Source organism: Fulmarus glacialis, unplaced genomic scaffold (assembly GCF_000690835.1).
Source record: "Fulmarus glacialis isolate BGI_N327 unplaced genomic scaffold, ASM69083v1 scaffold15907, whole genome shotgun sequence".
In the NCBI taxonomy this organism is placed as follows: Eukaryota; Metazoa; Chordata; class Aves; order Procellariiformes; family Procellariidae; genus Fulmarus; species Fulmarus glacialis.
In genome coordinates, this window is record NW_009222855.1 from 86,886 (window position 1) to 104,479 (window position 17,594).

A 17,594-nucleotide genomic window follows, 5' to 3' on the forward strand; every position below is an offset into this window, starting at 1 on the left:
ACCTCTAAAGGGCGGGAGTCTCCCTCTTTCTGCACTCAGCCACAGACCACAGGTGAACATGCCCAGAAATGTTCTTTCTCTATGCCCTTGCCATGCTCAGATTAAAAGCACAAAGAGAAGGCTTTGAGATACTGTGTTTTAATAGGAAATGTCCCAAATATTAAAGCAACAACCATGATGTCTGTTTATTTAGTCTGCGATTTGGTGCACCTGAAGAACATTAAGAGAGGGTAATCTTTTCAGAGTTTGAAGTTCATTTTCAATAAAAGAATATTTTTTCCAGCCCAGCTCACGACTGAAAGGAAAGTTCAATAAACAACTGAATTGGCAAAGAATACCCAGCAAAGGGCTGTCTGATTGATTCAGCCACCTCTTTAGTTGTGTGACAAATGAGTGAAAGAAGAAATGCTCCCTGAAATACGGGATGAGTGGTTCCCTCTTCCTGAACCAGAACATTCACACACCTGATCTCAAAACACGAAGAGTAATTCCGGGAAGCACAGGCCACCGTTAGCTTCCCTAATTCGTCATATCTTACCCTGGATAAGTTGGCTGGAAGGAGGAGAGAACTGTATTTTGTTTAGGTGGAACATCTTCTGAACAGGCTTTTGATCATTTGAAGAGGTACAGGCCATGCTTATGGCTAGTTTTGATCTTGATGGAAATAAATACTCCTAGAGGAATTGCTGCATGATGTGTGCTGTTTGTTCCCCAGATTGCATGGTGTATAGACTATAAAAAGCCAGGAATTATGGCAATTCCAGGAGAGCCTGGAAGCCTTAAAATGTTACCTTAGCATTACTCCTTTACAGATGTTGCTTGGTTTTGTACCATGTGTGCAACTTGCATTCTAGTTTCAAAAATTGGTAAAAATCTCTCAGATATCCTGTGGGAAGGAACTGAAAGTAGTGGAATGGTCTACTGTTTTCCAGCGAAGCCATTTTGTATCCTACACACTCTCATTTTGTGGAAATAATGCAGAAAGAAATAAATGAAATCTGCTGGAAAAAAACTGGTAAAATAAACAGCGTATTTCATATGCAGTGTATATTCAAAAGCCTTGTGGTGTCATGAAGACCAACACAATCCTTCTGTGAGGACAATAATTCTCACACGCGTGTCCTGAAAGTTTGTCTTGTTTTCAGCACAGCTTGGGAGCACAGCGGAGTAGCACCATTAGGGCTGCCTGTATCTTTCCCTGAAGTAGCTCTGCCAGGGTCGAGCTTCATGTTTTCAGAGGCTGCTCAGGAGCCAAATGGGGGGGATCTACTTCACACTACGTATAACACTGGGTTTTGGGGCGTCAGGGATGGCACATCGTGGCTCACCTTCCCATTCTCCACCAGCCTCCTTTGTTTCCACTCTCCGTGCTCCTGCTCCCCCCTCTAGGTCCTACCTTTATTCCTAATAGTCTCTGAGAGGTGGAATTGCTCAGGAAACACTTCCCCACTTTTGAGCTTTTTTCTTTTCTTAATCTGAGTTTATCTTTCCCAGCAGCATTGAGGCTGTACCTTCAAAAGATCCCCAAAATAAACATACAAACCAAACACAGAACGATTAGGTTTACAGTGGTACTAAAATACATATCTTTGAAAACTTTCCAAACTGTTTTATGTCTAGAAATACTTTTAATAACTTGCTTTTTTGTGAGAATTTGCTTTGATACTTTCATAAAGTTACAAGCATGGTGGTTACATGGAGAAAATACAATGAAAGAAGCAAAGTCAACATTAAGATTGTCACCATGGATATAATGGCTATTCAGGTTAACACTGGCAAAATATTTCAGCAAGCAGTCACAATTGTCTCCATAGCTGAAGTCAAAACAAAAAAAAAGCTCTTCTCATCACTGTCACAGCAGGAGTCTCAGAGAAGGAGGATAGAAGCTTGCCTTCTTCACTATAGCATTGCCCTCTGGCTGCTGTAGGAAATTATTTCACTGATTTCTTGCTATTATAAAGAGTGAAAGACAGCTAACCTCACACTAAAAACAAAACACACAATTATAGAATCATAGAATCAATCATAGAATCATTAAGGTTGGAAAAGACCTCTAAGATCATCAAGTCCAACTGTCAACCCAACACCACCATGCCCACTAAACCATGTCCCTAAGTGCCTCATCTACACGTCTTTTAAATACTTCCAGGGATGGTGACTCAACCACTTCCCTGGGCAGCCTGTTCCAAGGCCTGACCACTCTTTCAGTGAAGAAGTTTTTCCTAATGTCCAATCTAAACCTCCCTTGGCGCAACTTGAGGCCATTTCCTCTCATCCTATCGCTGGTTACTTGGGAGAAGAGACCAACCCCCACCTCGCTACAACCTCCTTTCAGGTAGTTGTAGAGCGCAATGAGGTCTCCCCTCAGCCTCCTCTTCTCCAGGCTAAACAACCCCAGTTCCCGCAGCAGCTCCTCATATGACTTGTTCTTTAGACCCTTCACCAGCTTCGTTGCCCTTCTCTGGACACGCTCCAGCACGTCAATGTCCTTCTTGTAGTGAGGGGCCCAAAACTGAACACAGGATTCGAGGTGCGGCCTCACCAGGGCCGAGTACAGGGGCATTTCCTTTCCCTGAGAAAACATTTATCTGTCTCACTGCGCCTATTTTGGCTTCTTGGCGGCTAGCTCCAGTCCTGCTATATTCCAAATAACTTCTTACACTCAGTTAAAGGAAGGGCTGGAGATGTTTGTCTTGGCCCATCCCCAGAGATCCTTTCATGCCTCCACCTTGCTCTGCACTGATGGATTATCTCTTCTGGTTTGATCAACCAGTCCACAGTCAGAAACACAGCATGAATTTAGAAAGAATGCAGTTCATTTTAGAAAACCAGCTGGAGATCTATTCTCTTCCCATCCCTTTTGGTGGAAAACTCTGATTCTTGCTGAATATTGCTGCTTCCCATTTCTTTTGGGACTCTTCTGTTGGCTTCTGTTTCTCTTAGACATTCCCAGAGACATCCCGATTGCTATGATTGTGCCACAACTGCACTTCCACAGCCTCTTCTCTTGGTGTGTCAAGAGGGCTAGGGTTCATGCCCTGTTGCAGACAGGGCCTGACGAGAGCTCTGTCTTTGATGAGCCATAACTATATGCTCTTAAACTGGGCCACTTTAGAAAAAGGGATGGCCAAGGCATGCAAGGAAGTCTCAGGGGAAGTAGAGGTGGGCGATACATTGCAGTGGGCAGACTTTTGGTCGCTCTTATCTGGTGATCAATGTAACTTGAAATGCTAATCAGAATAGTCACTCCTAAGGAGATTGCTGCTGGAAGCAACAATGCTGTTAGGATTGACAGAGAAAGTACAGTGCCCACTCTGACCTGTAATTTAAGGCTTTACTTAGATAGCAGACAGGTTGGGTTTTATCTGAGAGACACAGAGAGGGAGAGAGAGAGAGATTCCAAATGCATAATTCAATGTGGTAAGAAACCAAGGTTGTTAACCTGTGAATTTAGTAAGACAAACACACAAGGACAAGCTTAACTCCTCTGGAAACAGTAAAGAAATAAAAATGAATAATCACTGAACAGAAGAAACAAAGAAAGAGAAAATTAAAAGTCTGTGAACATATGTTAATCGCTGTACTTAATATAATAAAGTACACTATTAAGGTTTCCTAAGATTACTTGATATCCGGGGGGAAAAAAAAAATTATAAAGATACTCAATAGTATTCACATATTACAACAAAAGATGTATCAACTTTACAAGCATACTTCTTGAGGTATTAGCTTATTCAAAACAGAATCTAAACTTCCCTGTTCATGAAAATAAATGCACGCTCAGAGACTGCACACAATAAGACTTTATGCGCATAATCTCTGTATTAAAGAGTTTGTTTTAATGACAGAGGGCCTTTTGGCCAAAGAAGTGAAAGAACATTTTGAAACATCTTCTCTGCCATTGGCAAGCTAGAAAAGCAGAGGTTACCATGATGTTTTTATGCGTACTATCACTCTTAACACAAGAACAGCTGTAAAGGGAGACAGGGCAGTGGTGAAAAAACAGACAGCCATCTCAGGCTGAAGGATCATGTACAGTGAGGGTCTCACGCAGGATCATGAGCGAGAGGAAAGATGGTAAGGAGCACTTTGTAAGGAGGCAGGTGGCAAAATCAGATGGGTAAAAGTCCTGTTCCAACTGTTTCCCTCCAGTGTAGTTTTTAGGGTATCTCCTAAGGCTATGTTATATCTTAAGAATCCACATACCACTCTACTACAGTATCTAAGTGTCCCAGAAAGTTGCTCCCTTATCCTTACAACACTCTGGTTGGGAAGCTTTCTTTCTCAGAAGCTGAGATATTAAGGGCATTGGTGTCTTCTCCAGGATTGTGCAGGAAAGCTACAGCTCACCAGGGATTTAAACCCCGTCCTTTCAAACCCTCTCCCATTTGAAACCATCCTGCCACACATCAGTGAACATTTGCAAGGGTCAAAATAAAGAAATACATACAATTCTGCATTTGTTGTGCTTTTCCTCAAAAGAAACACTAACTCAGAGATTGCATCCCCACAGCTGAATAGAGGGAGACGACAAACATAGCTCAAGCACCGCACACCCAGTCATTCGCCTTGCTTCATTGCCAGCTGACTTCCTTACCCTGTTCCTTCCAAGGTAAATCTGCCACAGGGGCAGCTAAAACTAAGAAATGTAGACATACACCAGTTGGTGCCACTTAGTCTTGGGGACAAGTATTGGTCCCTGGACATAGTTGATTTAGCAGAATAGACATACCCAGGTCACGAAGTCTAAATTCATTACAACACAAATAGGATCCAAAAGGAAAGCTTAAAGTGCTGGATGACAGAAATCAAGTAAATAAATGAAGCAACAGTGAGTGAGTGAGGGAGTTGTATCTTGTATCCACAGGATGTGAATAGGTCTTACTGTCATTAAACAAAACGATGCACGAAAAAGCCAACTGTGCACAAAGTAGTAGCACAAGCTCATTTGTAAAAGCCCTCATTTGCATTTGAGGGAAATGCAAATGTTTAACCGCTCTAAAAATGAGAACAAGACTGTTTTGCCACATAGGCACAGAGAGTCTCAGCTGTGCTCAAGCCTTTCTTGCTCTTGGCCTCCAGAGGAGCTGGGGCAGCCCTGCACCCCTCTGCCCTGCTGGCTCAGGCACAACCAGACCCCTCTCTGCTTCTGCATTACTGGAAGCACGCTTTGAGGGGAGGCTGAGACTCCATATTTGAAATACATCATAGCCCCCGAGACTGAGCTGGCTGCCTTCAGCAGGCTGAGCCTAGCCTTCCCACATTTCCAAGCTGAGGACACTCTGGTTCACAGCTTACCTCTTCAGAGGAAAATACAGCAGGCAAATGTCTTCAGGCTTCATCTAGGCTGCACAACACAAGCACAGAGATATTTCAAAAGGGTAGGTATCTGGAGGCCTATCCTTGCCTCAGTTTCTTCACTTCTTGCGCAGTTTTTTTTTTATTTTGATCTGGTTTTGTGGGTAGTTCCAAGGTAATCCTTGGGCTCCGCTCATCCAGGTCATACTTCCTACCAAGCCTTCTTGAGTTAGGTGGTTTGACGCTCAAAATAGCTCTGTCTCCCTTTAAGATCCTACTTTTCAAGCCACAGTTGATCAAATTCCAGCTCCCCCTAGATTTCAGACCATTCTTTTTTGAAATGAGACTCATATTAAATCACCTATTGACACTGGTAATTCTTCATTGTCCCTAGTCTGGGGGAAGAGCGACACCCGATGAAATAGCAGATGGCTGATTGCCATTCACTGGGCCATTCAATGATAGCAATTTCAGGAGTCCAGGCTGTTCCTATCAGTTTTATATGAGCACATTCCTCTTATACTCACAAACTCCATCACTCCCCAGTTGGGGAAATTCAAAAGGAGCCTACCAGAAATCTTCAATACCTGATATCATTAGAAAAAAAAAAAAAAGAAAGAACCTAAACAAGAAATTGTAAGATCTATCTTGCAAAGCTCATTAAGGAAAATGAAATATAGTCATGTAATGATGCATAAGACAAACTCACTCCCTAACACAGTTTAAACTCACTCCCTAACTCAGCATCTCTTCTAGCGCTGCAGGATTAATAACTGATACTGGAATATAATTTTTTACATTATATTAGAAAGAATAAAAAGTAATTCTGCTACTACTTGTGAACTGGTTATACTGTCATCAATCAAAAGAGATTAAAATGGGTGTAGCTTGCATGGGAAAACTACTTTATCTCCATTGCAGTTTCACTTTCTAATTAGAAATGAAATAGATAATATATGTAGATGACAACACAGGCAATCCTGATATATTGTGCCTAAATGCCCCAGCACCAGGCAGGTAATTAGAAGTAAGGACAGCCTCATCTCCTACCCAAGTGAGGAAGGCGCTCCATCCGTTGCCATGGTAACACTCCCACCTCTGCTCTCCACCGCTGCTGGTCCCCTCCCCGTTGCTGCGGTAACCACTTGACATCAGTCCCCCTTCTCCCACCCCTGCATCCCCCAGCGGCCCGCAGCCCCGCTTGGACACCCACCCATCCTTTGGCCACGGGCTCAGGGCACGCACTGCCGTTGGCACCGCGCAACTGGAAATTTAATGGAGGGAGATGTAAGGAAAGCACCAGCTTCTCTCAGACAGAAGAGGCTGTGGAGATGCTGTTTGTCTTGTTTGGACACACTTATGCAGGGTTATGCTATAGGGGAAAATCATGGGGTCAGTATAATGTTTGTATGTGGTACACGGACTCAGGCTGATCCTTTGCCCAGCAGTGAATGTCACTGGTAATTAACTCTAGAGCAGCCTTTTTGCTGGTATTTTTTTCCTTGTATTATTTAATGACAGAAGAGAAACAATAATATTGACCCAGCCACATTCTCTAACTCAATGTATTTTGGCTTATTCAGTCTGCATTTCTTTCATTTCTGAATACTGTTCCTAAACTGGTAGAGGTTGTATTTTTATTTCTGTTTTGTTTTTCTTTCTCACAATCACAAGGAAGATGAAAATAAATGTTTTGCTCGGGATCCTACAGTATTTCTTTCTGAATCCTGCTAAAAGTTCTCCAGCCTTGAACATTTTCCACTGCAAAGAATATAAACTTCATAAGCTTTCCAGCACAAGTTTCTGAACTTTTCTTAACCACTTTAAAGTGGTTATTACAGCTCCTTTCACCAGCAGAATAGGACAAATCTTTCATGGTCTATCCCACTGCTGAACTGTAAGTAGCAGACAACTGGAAGTCCAGCAAGAAGATAACTGGAAGTCCAAGGGCTAACACTGGTTTTCCATTTTTACCTGATATCAATACATATTCATGCTGTTTTCTTCACTTGAGCATCTCCAAACTTGGTGCTGTTGTAGCAGGAGAGAAAAACTCAGCTCTAATTCGACAACAACTTATGCCAATGCAGGAAAAAAGAGATCTCTTTCCTATGGCAATTTTCTATTTCACTGTTATTCTCTAAAACATATTTCATAATGCCCAGCTGTGAAGTTTTGCTTTTAAAGTGTTTCATGAAACAATTCATAATATACATTTCAATTGCCTATGAAAGCGAAAAGTTATTATAGTAGTTTCAATACCAAAAACTAGTCCATTGTGAACAACATGAAAGAAGTGGACATGCTTTTTGTTAATGGAACCCTGTGTGAATTCTTACTTTTTAATTTCCTAGCATAACAGTAAGAATGAAAACAAAGGACCCAAAGTACAAATTCTTCTCATTCTTAAAATGTGAAATGAAAGCCATGAGAAAGATGGTTGAAATTGTTCTGGAGGCAATAATTGCGTGAAAAATGAAGTAAGGAATGTGAGAATTCTTGAAAGCAGCTATTGAACAAATAAATTTTTAATTATGCATTTTTTAAAAAGCAACCATCAGTCCTAGTTGATAAATACATACATATAAGTCAGCTGTCAATAGAGTGAACAAAGCTTGAGGATCAATCCTAATCCGGTTTATCTCTTTCTCTAAACCCATAAAGAAGAACACTCATCAGAGTTGCAAAATGGCCACCTGCTGCAACTTTGCTCATTTGAATTTAGTGACCTTCATAATAAAAGTGGCATTTCCATTCTGGGAGAAATGAGTGATCAAATATTAAACCAAAGAATTTTCTCATCTGAACCTTCATTTGAGGTTCTTTTCATCTTGTTCTTATTACAATACACAGATTTAGGAGTGCTTCAGAGATGAATGAGACTGAGCAACACAACAGCAAACACGGGAACTGTTCTACCTGATTTTATGTTCTTTGATAATAAGCCAACACTAATTACTCTGCAAGTTAGAAAAGAACTTGAAGTTCTACAAATTAAAAAAAAAGGCTCCCAAGGGACAAACTCTGGAACGTTGCCAGTGCTATACTGGTGAATGCATCTAAAGTCAAGGAAAATTGATCATGACTGTATTTTAAAGAATGAAGACTAACTGTACAACTGATGGCTTTTTCCAAAGCATGACAATCTTTATCTAGATCAGGGTCAGCAAAGGCAGGTGGACATTCCTCAATGCATTTATGTACCCATATCATACTTTTAACAGCTCTAAGAAGCTTAAGTTCAGGAGAACAACTCAGGAAAGCTCTGACCAAATTTGCTGTGGTGCTGAGGTGCTTCAGACATCTTAAATGCCTAAAGATATGCTATGGAGCAAACTCAGCAGAATTCTTGTGACGTGACAAGTGAGTTACCTCAGGAGATAGCCTGAGGGGCTTGAGGTGATAGCTGAGGTGACAGGTGATAGCCAAAGGGGTTTGAACCCTGAGTTCCCACATCCCAGAATAGAATATTGTTGGGTACAGGCTGAGGGAGAAGAATGTTCTGGATGGCAGCACGTTTCACCCCTTCCGTTGAAGGTGTGTCATTGTGTCACCAGAAAGATAAGTTTCACAGAGCCAGGAGAACAAGAAAAAAAAGTCGCTTTGACTGCAATCTACTGCTACTTGCAAAGTTAGCTGAAGAGTGGGAGACGAGCAAGAGTTTACACACTTCACATTAGTCAATTACTGGATAAAAAAGAAAAATAACATGCTAAAGCTTTGTCGTCCTATCTTAGTTCTCCCACCCCGTCTAAGAAAGCACTTTCTGGCCCTGACTTCCAGTTTCACAGAGGTATTTAGGGCTATGCAAAAGTCAGTGTTTCAAAGCACGCCTTCTTCCATCAAATGTACTTTTTGTTAATTTAGGTACCCCAGAACTCAGAATAGTGCCCATTATAAATACTGAAATTGGAATGAATCTCAGAACTTTCCCAGTGTTTGGGTGGGCTGGGAGGCAGTCAAGCATATGAATTACGTTCCCAGAGACAGGTCATGAGTGCCGAAGCCTGGGATGTATGCCATAGCTCTGAAGACCTCTCATTTCAATTTGACAGGCATTGCAATAGATCAGCAAATGTAGCAGAAAAAGGGCACATTTATACCACACCTTGAAAGTTTCCATAATATTTTAGAAATCAATTATTTCTCATAACAAAAACTGAAATAAAAAAGCCATTCAAGCCAGCTGAGTAAAACTTGATATTTCATACAGTTCAGTCATATTTTTACAGCGAAAACTAAAGAAATTAGAAATACGGGCACAAAGCTGATGTGACATTAAAATACATTTACGTGGGTGAGAATTCTGAAGTAGACCAAAAGATAATGTAATCAAATGGCAAACGGCCTAAACTGATCAAGATGAATAGCAAGCAAATGGAAGTAAATGATCAAAGTGTAACACCTGCTGCCACTGATGACATCTATGTTAGAAGTATATTAATAACCTGAAGCATCATCTCTATTCCTATCAGGGACCCAAATATTAAATCTATTAATCACAAGCAAGGTTCCACTCCTGCCAGAAATATTTTTCATATACGCACTCAAGTGACTTGCACTCCACACGTTGATGGATAAGGAAGGCTTATAATGAACATGAGGAACCACATGGACAACTCAGCATAAGTTTGGTCTAAATTATACCCCCCAGACTTGTAATGCTAAAAGCCCCAAATCTGGGAGTTAAACAAGGTTCACTTTAGATAAATTTATTAGGAAATACAGTTCTATTATGTGATTAAGAGTTTAGTATATTGCAGGTGAGGTTCTTAATGTCACCATTTGTCCCATTATAGAAATCTATTTTCAGTACATATACCAAAAGCAGTATATGTCAATGTCAAGGAAATCAATCAGACCAACTTCATAATTATTGTTTTTATTTCAGTCAAAAAAGTATAGCCATTTCTGAGTATAAAGTTACAATAGCAACATCATCTTATTTAACATTATAAAAAATGTTATAAAAAACTTGAGAGAAGTTCTTGTGACTGGGATCAAGAACACAAAAGTTGCAAGAAGGATAGCTTTGTGTTAGAAAACATGCCTTTATCTATGCTGAAAATCTGCTCAAACTGTGACCAAAAGAAAAGAAAAGAAACAAACAAACAAACAACAAACCCAAATCACAGTCTGTATGTTCTTGGTAGACATTTTCTAGATCCTTGCAGCTAAATTTCCCAAAGAATCTGTCCAAAATAGACAATTTTCTCTGCTGGCAGTAGATAGGACTTTCTTTATAATCATTGCTCTGAAGTGCTGAGACTTTAGCTACAGAGCAAAAAGCAAATATCCTGTCTTTTCTGACCTGCACATTCTTTTATTTCCATGCCCTGTGGGTGGAGGACAGTTCTTTCAGATTGCACCTTAGCAGAACCCAGCAAAACTTCATTGCAACACTCTGAACCAGGTGAAAGAGAAAATGGGGAAAAGAACTTGGCTGAAAGAATTTTCATTAACTTTTGAGTTACACAATTTCACTGAGATCATTGCATCACACCAGGTATTTCAGAGGATACTCACTCTTTGCTATTTACAGTGGAATATGGCATGGAGAAATCACTGTGACTATGCACACAGGTATTACAAAATATATGTATACTGCCATGTTGCTGCAGGTAAATACTGACTTTCATAGCAATAAACTGATAAAACCGATAAATCAAACTGAGTAAAATATTGACTGATAAGCACATGGTTCTGACAAATGCTAGAAAATGAAGGATAAAGATAGGTTTCTGAGAAAAATGGTAGCAATTTTGGATTTAGAGAGACTTGAATTTCTATCCGAAAATGTACAAGCAAATTCTTCGGGCTTTACCAAAACTGCAACAATAACTGAAGACACTTATAAAACATTCTTGCTTCTGCAAAACCTATGGAGACTTCATGTTTGATAAAAGTAAGTTGAATCGATGGTCCCATTATGCATAAAACCCCACATTCACACAGATTTTCTTTTTTTTTTCCTCCGAGCATAAGCAAAACATTATTTTTCTTTTTCTAACTGATATTCATAAAGCACAATGGACAGAATTTAAGATACCTATTTAGAATTTTCATGACATGTTCAATTTAGAAATCCAAGTTCCATTCTGAACCTCTTGTGCTCAAGTTCCTATTTTTATCAGGGTATTTCTCCATTCTATAAATTCACTGGATATATCAATCTTCTGTCTCTGGACTACTGCAGAAATATGCTATATAATTTCTAAAGCTGTTTAAAACTTGTGATCCTCAGGTTCTCAAGTAGTGGTGCTATTCTTTTTTGTCTTTTACATACCAAGCAATTTTTTTTTTCTTCTATATGCTTTTAAACATTTTGTAGATCTCCATAACCTAAATAGGAACTAGTAAGAATTGCAAAGTTTTTCTCAAGACTGCACTCCAGGCTTGGCTATCACTAGAGATCTTCCTTATTAATTTATCAGTTGAAGATATAACAGTTAGTATGTCATTTTACACTAGCACAGAATCTGAATTTGTATGTTTGACGGTTGCGCCTCTGTGCCAGAATCAAGCTCCGGCTCAAGCAAAAGCAAGAGTGTTGTTTTAGAGGTCTGTCCATGAAGAAGGTCTGCGCACCTTCACACCCCACTGAATTCTGCGGGAGTACAGTGCCCTTAGATGCCCTCAAAGTATGCAAAAACTCAGCCCTTGAATTGATTATGAAACGGTGCAGACTGGTGTTCGATACCTGCTGTGGGGAGTGTAAAACAGCAGAGATTGCCAGGCCAAGAGTAAGAGACTGGCAGAACAGCAGGACCCACAAGTGCTGAGGGAGCTGGCAGATGTGACCGCAAGGCCACTCTGGATAATCGCTGATCAATCATGGTGATTGGGAGAAGTGTCCGAAGACTGGAGGGAAGTTAATGTCACTCCTATCTCCAAGAGAAGCAAGAAGGAGGAACCAGGGAACCACAGGCTGGTCAGCCTCGCCTCGATCCCTGGGAAGGTGATGGAGCTGCTAGTCCTGGAAACCACTTCCAGGCATATGAACGACTGGAAAATCATCAGGAGTAGTCAGCATGGAATCACCGAGGGGAAGTCATGCTTGACCAACTTGATAAACTTCTGCGATGACATGACTGGCCTGGTAGCTGAGGGGAGAGCAGCGTCTACCTGCACTTCAGTGAGGCCTCTGAGACCGTCGTAAGATCCTCATAGACGAGCTGTTGATGTTTGGGCTGGATGAGCAGACAGCGAGGTGGGTTGAAAACTGGCTGCATGGTTGGGTCCAAGAGGGTGGTGATCAGTGGCACAAAGTTGTCTCTTGACAAGAACCAAGAATTTACAATAACGTATCTATGCCTTCCTTTGCCTTTTTATCCTGCCTTTTCTGTCATTTCTTGATTGTCAGGTAAGATTTGCATCTTTATGTATTTGCAACAACAGTGTATCTTCCAGTATCGAGCTGTTCTTACATTTCTTATTGTCTTAGACCCCTAAAGATTAAAGAGCATACTAGAGTGTTGTATTTCTCCGTGTCTGTAGGGAGTAAAGGCAGGATTGCACTTCGTTTTGTTAAACAGTGACCACACTCTGAACAATACTGCCTGTGCGTCACACTAATTTATTCCCTCTCTCTCAAATGCTATCATAGAAAAGGGATCTGTCAGTCTCAAACTATTTAATTTCCTTAAGATCAGCTACCTAATCAGTAATATCTACTTAAAACAGTTTATTTGTAGTATGGCTCTGCAAATGAAAAAAAAACCCAAACAATAGATCTCAGGTGTAACAACATTCTGCATATACTCAGTGTGACCCTTTGCTTTGGGACAGGTAGGTGATACAACCATATCAACTCAGTGAAATGTTTCATGTGACAGAATACTATTATTTATCCTCTGTATGTTGCTAAAAAGGATTTAAAATGTCAATTCTACTGAGATGGCAGCTTGGTACAAAATGAGAGAGACAGCCTGACTGTCTTGGTTTTCTACATGTACCATATGTATTTTCGATGCAACAAGTAAAATAATTTCGAAGTACTACATAATGATTTCTGACATTAAGATCTTCATATCAATCAGTACATTTGGAAAAAATGAATTGTTACGGTAGGCATTAAATAACTATGTAAAGTACAAAATACATAGCTCAGAATAAAACATGACTTTTTTTTCCATTACCAAAGACTCAATTTCAAATTGAATCACCTTGTGAAAAATTTGCCACATTCTTAAAGCTGTGCCTACATCTGCATTTGCAAAGGCAGTGTTACCTCTGAAGCAGTTAACGTCCGATACGTTTTCTTGACGTCACTTGTTAGGTTTACTCCAGGCATTCACTTCAGTGCCACAAATTAGAACTGCTCTGTTGCAGAAGTGCCAGCTTGGACAAAAATTTTGTTATCAGACTGATCAATTAATTATATAAAAGACCTGCTTATCCTGCAGTCTCCAGAATGCCCTTCCAAACTATCAGTTATAGGTCCTCTGTGGATTAAAAGAAGGGCAGCGTTTTTGTAACAGACCTCTCTAGAACGATTTGGCAAAACATTGTAACAAACTCCCTTCAAACTATAATTCGCACAATGGATATGAGTGACCCAGTGGAAATTAGTTTTCGTTTTTCGATTATGAGCCCCTGAAATATTACCCTGCACATGATTACCTTTTCAACAGCCGTGCTACACTTGTAAAGTCTGTGGCTGAAGAGCACGTCACTGCCTAGAGTGCCTGAGCACCAGATGCCAACTCTGCACAGCAAGAGAAAGCTGAGAGCAGGGATGAACATTACAAGATGACTAACAGCATTATATCATTACTGTTTTCTCTAACAAATGAACAAAAACACCATCCAGAGGCATTAGTGTAAAAATATTTTTGTGACCAAAACCCCAATATTTGTCCTTTTTTCAAATACAACAATATCTCTGCTTACAGGTTCACAAGTTCTTCTCATCTGTTCAAGAGCAAAGGTCCCCTTGTTCTCTTTTCCCCCATTGTATCTGCAGGACATGAATTCTACTTATTCAGATACGACACAGATTAATAGTATCAAAGTATCACCAGTTAAAAATTTCCATGTGTACTGGCTACAGTAGGATGCAATCAAGTTATACAGACTTGCCTCTTCTCCAAAATTCTACTGGAAGACCTTTTTTTTTAAAAAAAAAAAAACAAACAGATTTTTCCTTAATAAGGATGCACTGTTTGGGTGAAAATTCTTAATACATATCTCCTGACCAGAGTGTTAAAATTCTCACAGCAGATTTATACATAGCTCTGTCCATAAAGATGGAGAAATTCTGCTGATACGATGGGAACAGAAAAATTACTAAATCTACTTATACCATAGAGCTAATTGATACTTTGTATTGGCTGGAAATAGCATAAAAGTTGCAGAAAGAGATGCTGAACCATGTACTATCATGTTGAAACTATAGGAGAGAATGATTACTGAGGTTGCAATTCGAATGCTGCCATTTCCTTACACAAGTGCTTAACTAAGTCCATATGTATATTCTCTTAACATATTTATAGATAAGACACTGTTGTTTGATGCCAACGTAATTTTCCCCATAAGCTTCCTGGAAAATGTTTAAGTGTAAATCTGTGATCAGTGTTTTCAGGTTTTGTTGCCTGTGTGTAAGTCCTATAGCAATAGTTATGCACCAGGTAAGAATCTTGCTTTTCAGAGTTGTGAGCCATCAACACATCACATGTGAAGCAATTGTTGATAATTGATAGAAAAGTGGTGCATACTTTTGAAGACTGGACTATACATCTGGCTGCATAAATATGATGTCATGTGCCAAAATTTGGGCACCCAACTTTGTATCTTTTGGTCTATTTAACACTGAATTAACATATGGAGTCATTTCACTTTATATATGAAGCATGTGTTTCGGTGTGTCTTCAGTGTCTTTACTCCATCTGGAATACTGGCGCGAAGACAAGTCTAGAAACCATCCAGACATTTTACTATTGGGGTTATAGTGCTCAGCTGGACTAACAAATAGCACAGAACTCTATAAATTTTAGAGGTGACAAGTGTATTACATGAAATAGGCCAGATAATAAAACACTGAACATTGCTAGGGAGAACCCCGCCGAGGAAAATGAAACTGAGTCATAAACCAGCAGCTCCCGTTCTTCCCGATGAACGGCAGCGCTGCGGGGAAAGTCAGGGAATCGCCGGAGCGCTGCGACAGCCCAGAGGCAGGAGAAGTCCTGCTCACTGGGGTAGATTCTGTGACTCTCACCCCTGACTGGGAAGAGCCGAATTCACAGTAGGAGCATTTACTGCAGGAGGAAGCCCATGCAAGCTTCCTTGGCTGCAGGACAACAGCAGGGAGAAAAGCATTCAAAGAAGATCATACTTCTGTTACTTGAACTGCCAGTTACAGAAGAACAGAATGGCCCTCATGAAGAAATATGTCTGCAAACCTGTGACATGTCCCCGCTGTAAGTCCTTCTAAACAAAAAAAGCATCACCCAGAGAGTTCAGTTGCATATTAGTGCCTAATCCAACAATTTGCCAGGCACACAGTGGTTCCCAAGGCAAAGGAGGAAACATCTTACATTAAATCTTTCACGGGAGTGTAATACCAAGTTTCGCTGTACTTGCTGGAGCTGCAGCAATAGGCAGCAATACAGGTCTGAGTTGCTCAGGCTTTGTGCCACACTTTGAAGACTGCCAACATCAGAGCAGTATCCTGGCAATACACGTGCTCCCTCTAAAATTCCTTCATTACATTTCTTTCTCATTATTGATCTCTGATTAGCTTAATGCAAGGATTTATCTGATCCTGAGTTATGATGGAAACAATGTATTTTTATGTACAAGTCATCACTTCATGGAGCTTGGTAACAGAACAGGACTCATCTCCATGGGATAGTTTCATGGAGACTTCCATCTTGGAACTGTTTATATCCATGAAGCAAGCACATTGAATTAGGAAATTAAATCAGGAGTAGCCTCATCTGTTTAATTCAGAATTATATTTAGTATTTGTGTACGTGTGTCAGTGCCTCTGCTATCAAATACCATTGTACAGTTAGCCAGAGTTGGCCAAAAATGATACTGTCCATGTATTTCAAAGCTTTAAGATATTAAACACTGTTATTCATCATGAGTCACTAAGAAAAAAACCCAAAAGATCAGAATTGTTCACAAAGCAAACTATCCCAAAGGTTTTTTTCAACCTTCTAGGAATAGTTTATCCATAATAATACATTAAAAAAATCTGTCAAGAACCTTAAAAACCTCGATAATACTTTGGCAAAACTCCTTTTAAATAAAAGTTATATTCCCTCATAAGGCCTTGATTTAGTTGAATCAATATTTTCCAGTAGAAAACATTTTTATGAGAAAATTTTCTCCCTGGCCTTAGGAAGCAACATCATTAACTTACTTGTTTGGTAAATGAAAACTTACAAGATCACCTGTAGCAAGACTGGGAAATGAATGAGATTGACATCTTCCATATAATAGAACAAAATATCCCCCATTTATCCACATGACCTACTGCAGTCACTATGCCAAACCTTACAGGTTTGGCTGTACGGGTGACACCAGTACTTGATAGCAGACAACCCCTCCACCCCATCCAGCTACAGTCTGGCGGAGAAAGCTGTAATTCCAAAGCTTGGTATTGTAGGGTTGAGTAACCAGTTTTGTATTTCTACAGCAAAATGTGAGTTATTACATTTTGCTAACTGCTCCACACTGGGGAAATTATTTTCCTTTATTCTAACCCCTCTAACAGCAGAGGGGCATTCTGAGGCACTAAATTAACCAGCCTGCACAAGACTGCTTCTTCCAGTTGAACACTATAGGAGTGCTATGTGCTATGTTTTCATCTCTCCCTGAAAAAAACTTATTTAATTTACATAATAAGAGAACCAAATACATAACATTAGTTTTTAGGTTATAGAAGCATCATAACATGCCACAGAATGTAAATATTAGTAACCAATTAGTAACGAGCAGTTAGTTATCATTTCTATTAGATTAAACAATACTGTTAAGTTACTAAACTCCCGAAAAGGTCTGGGCTAGGTCCCCTTTAGTCACCCTCTCTCACCTGACCTCCTCAGATCTGCTTCTTCTCACGCCAGCTCAGGTATTTGTGTAACTACAGAGCCAGCCAAATCAACTTTTTAACAAGGCAGAATACTATTTTCTGCTATACTGGCAACTGAATAAAGGGGATCCAGTTAGTTCAGATTGTTTAACAGAAGCAGTTGCTGCTTCTGCAAGGTAACGTACCTGCAAAAAGGAGCAAAGCGGATCTTATTAACTCTAGGCCACCCACACACTGAGTGAGTCTCAGAGGTGAT

At 40.1% G+C, this 17,594-nt stretch overlaps 1 protein-coding gene across 1 annotated transcript in view; it reads right to left on the reverse strand.

Moving 5' to 3' along the window:
* The window catches only part of LOC104079543 (gamma-aminobutyric acid receptor subunit gamma-3-like), a gene marked incomplete at its 3' end in the record, with an annotated part of 21,154 nt that extends 8,624 nt beyond the window's left edge, over positions 1-12,530 (reverse strand). Inside the window, exons 1-2 of the mRNA XM_009581612.1 lie at positions 12,424-12,530; positions 6,349-6,562 (exon numbers count right to left, since the gene is read on the reverse strand). Coding sequence (XP_009579907.1) covers positions 6,349-6,562; positions 12,424-12,530 — 321 coding nt within the window. The remainder of the gene's footprint in view (positions 1-6,348; positions 6,563-12,423) is intronic.
* Positions 12,531-17,594: the final 5,064 nt, after the last annotated feature.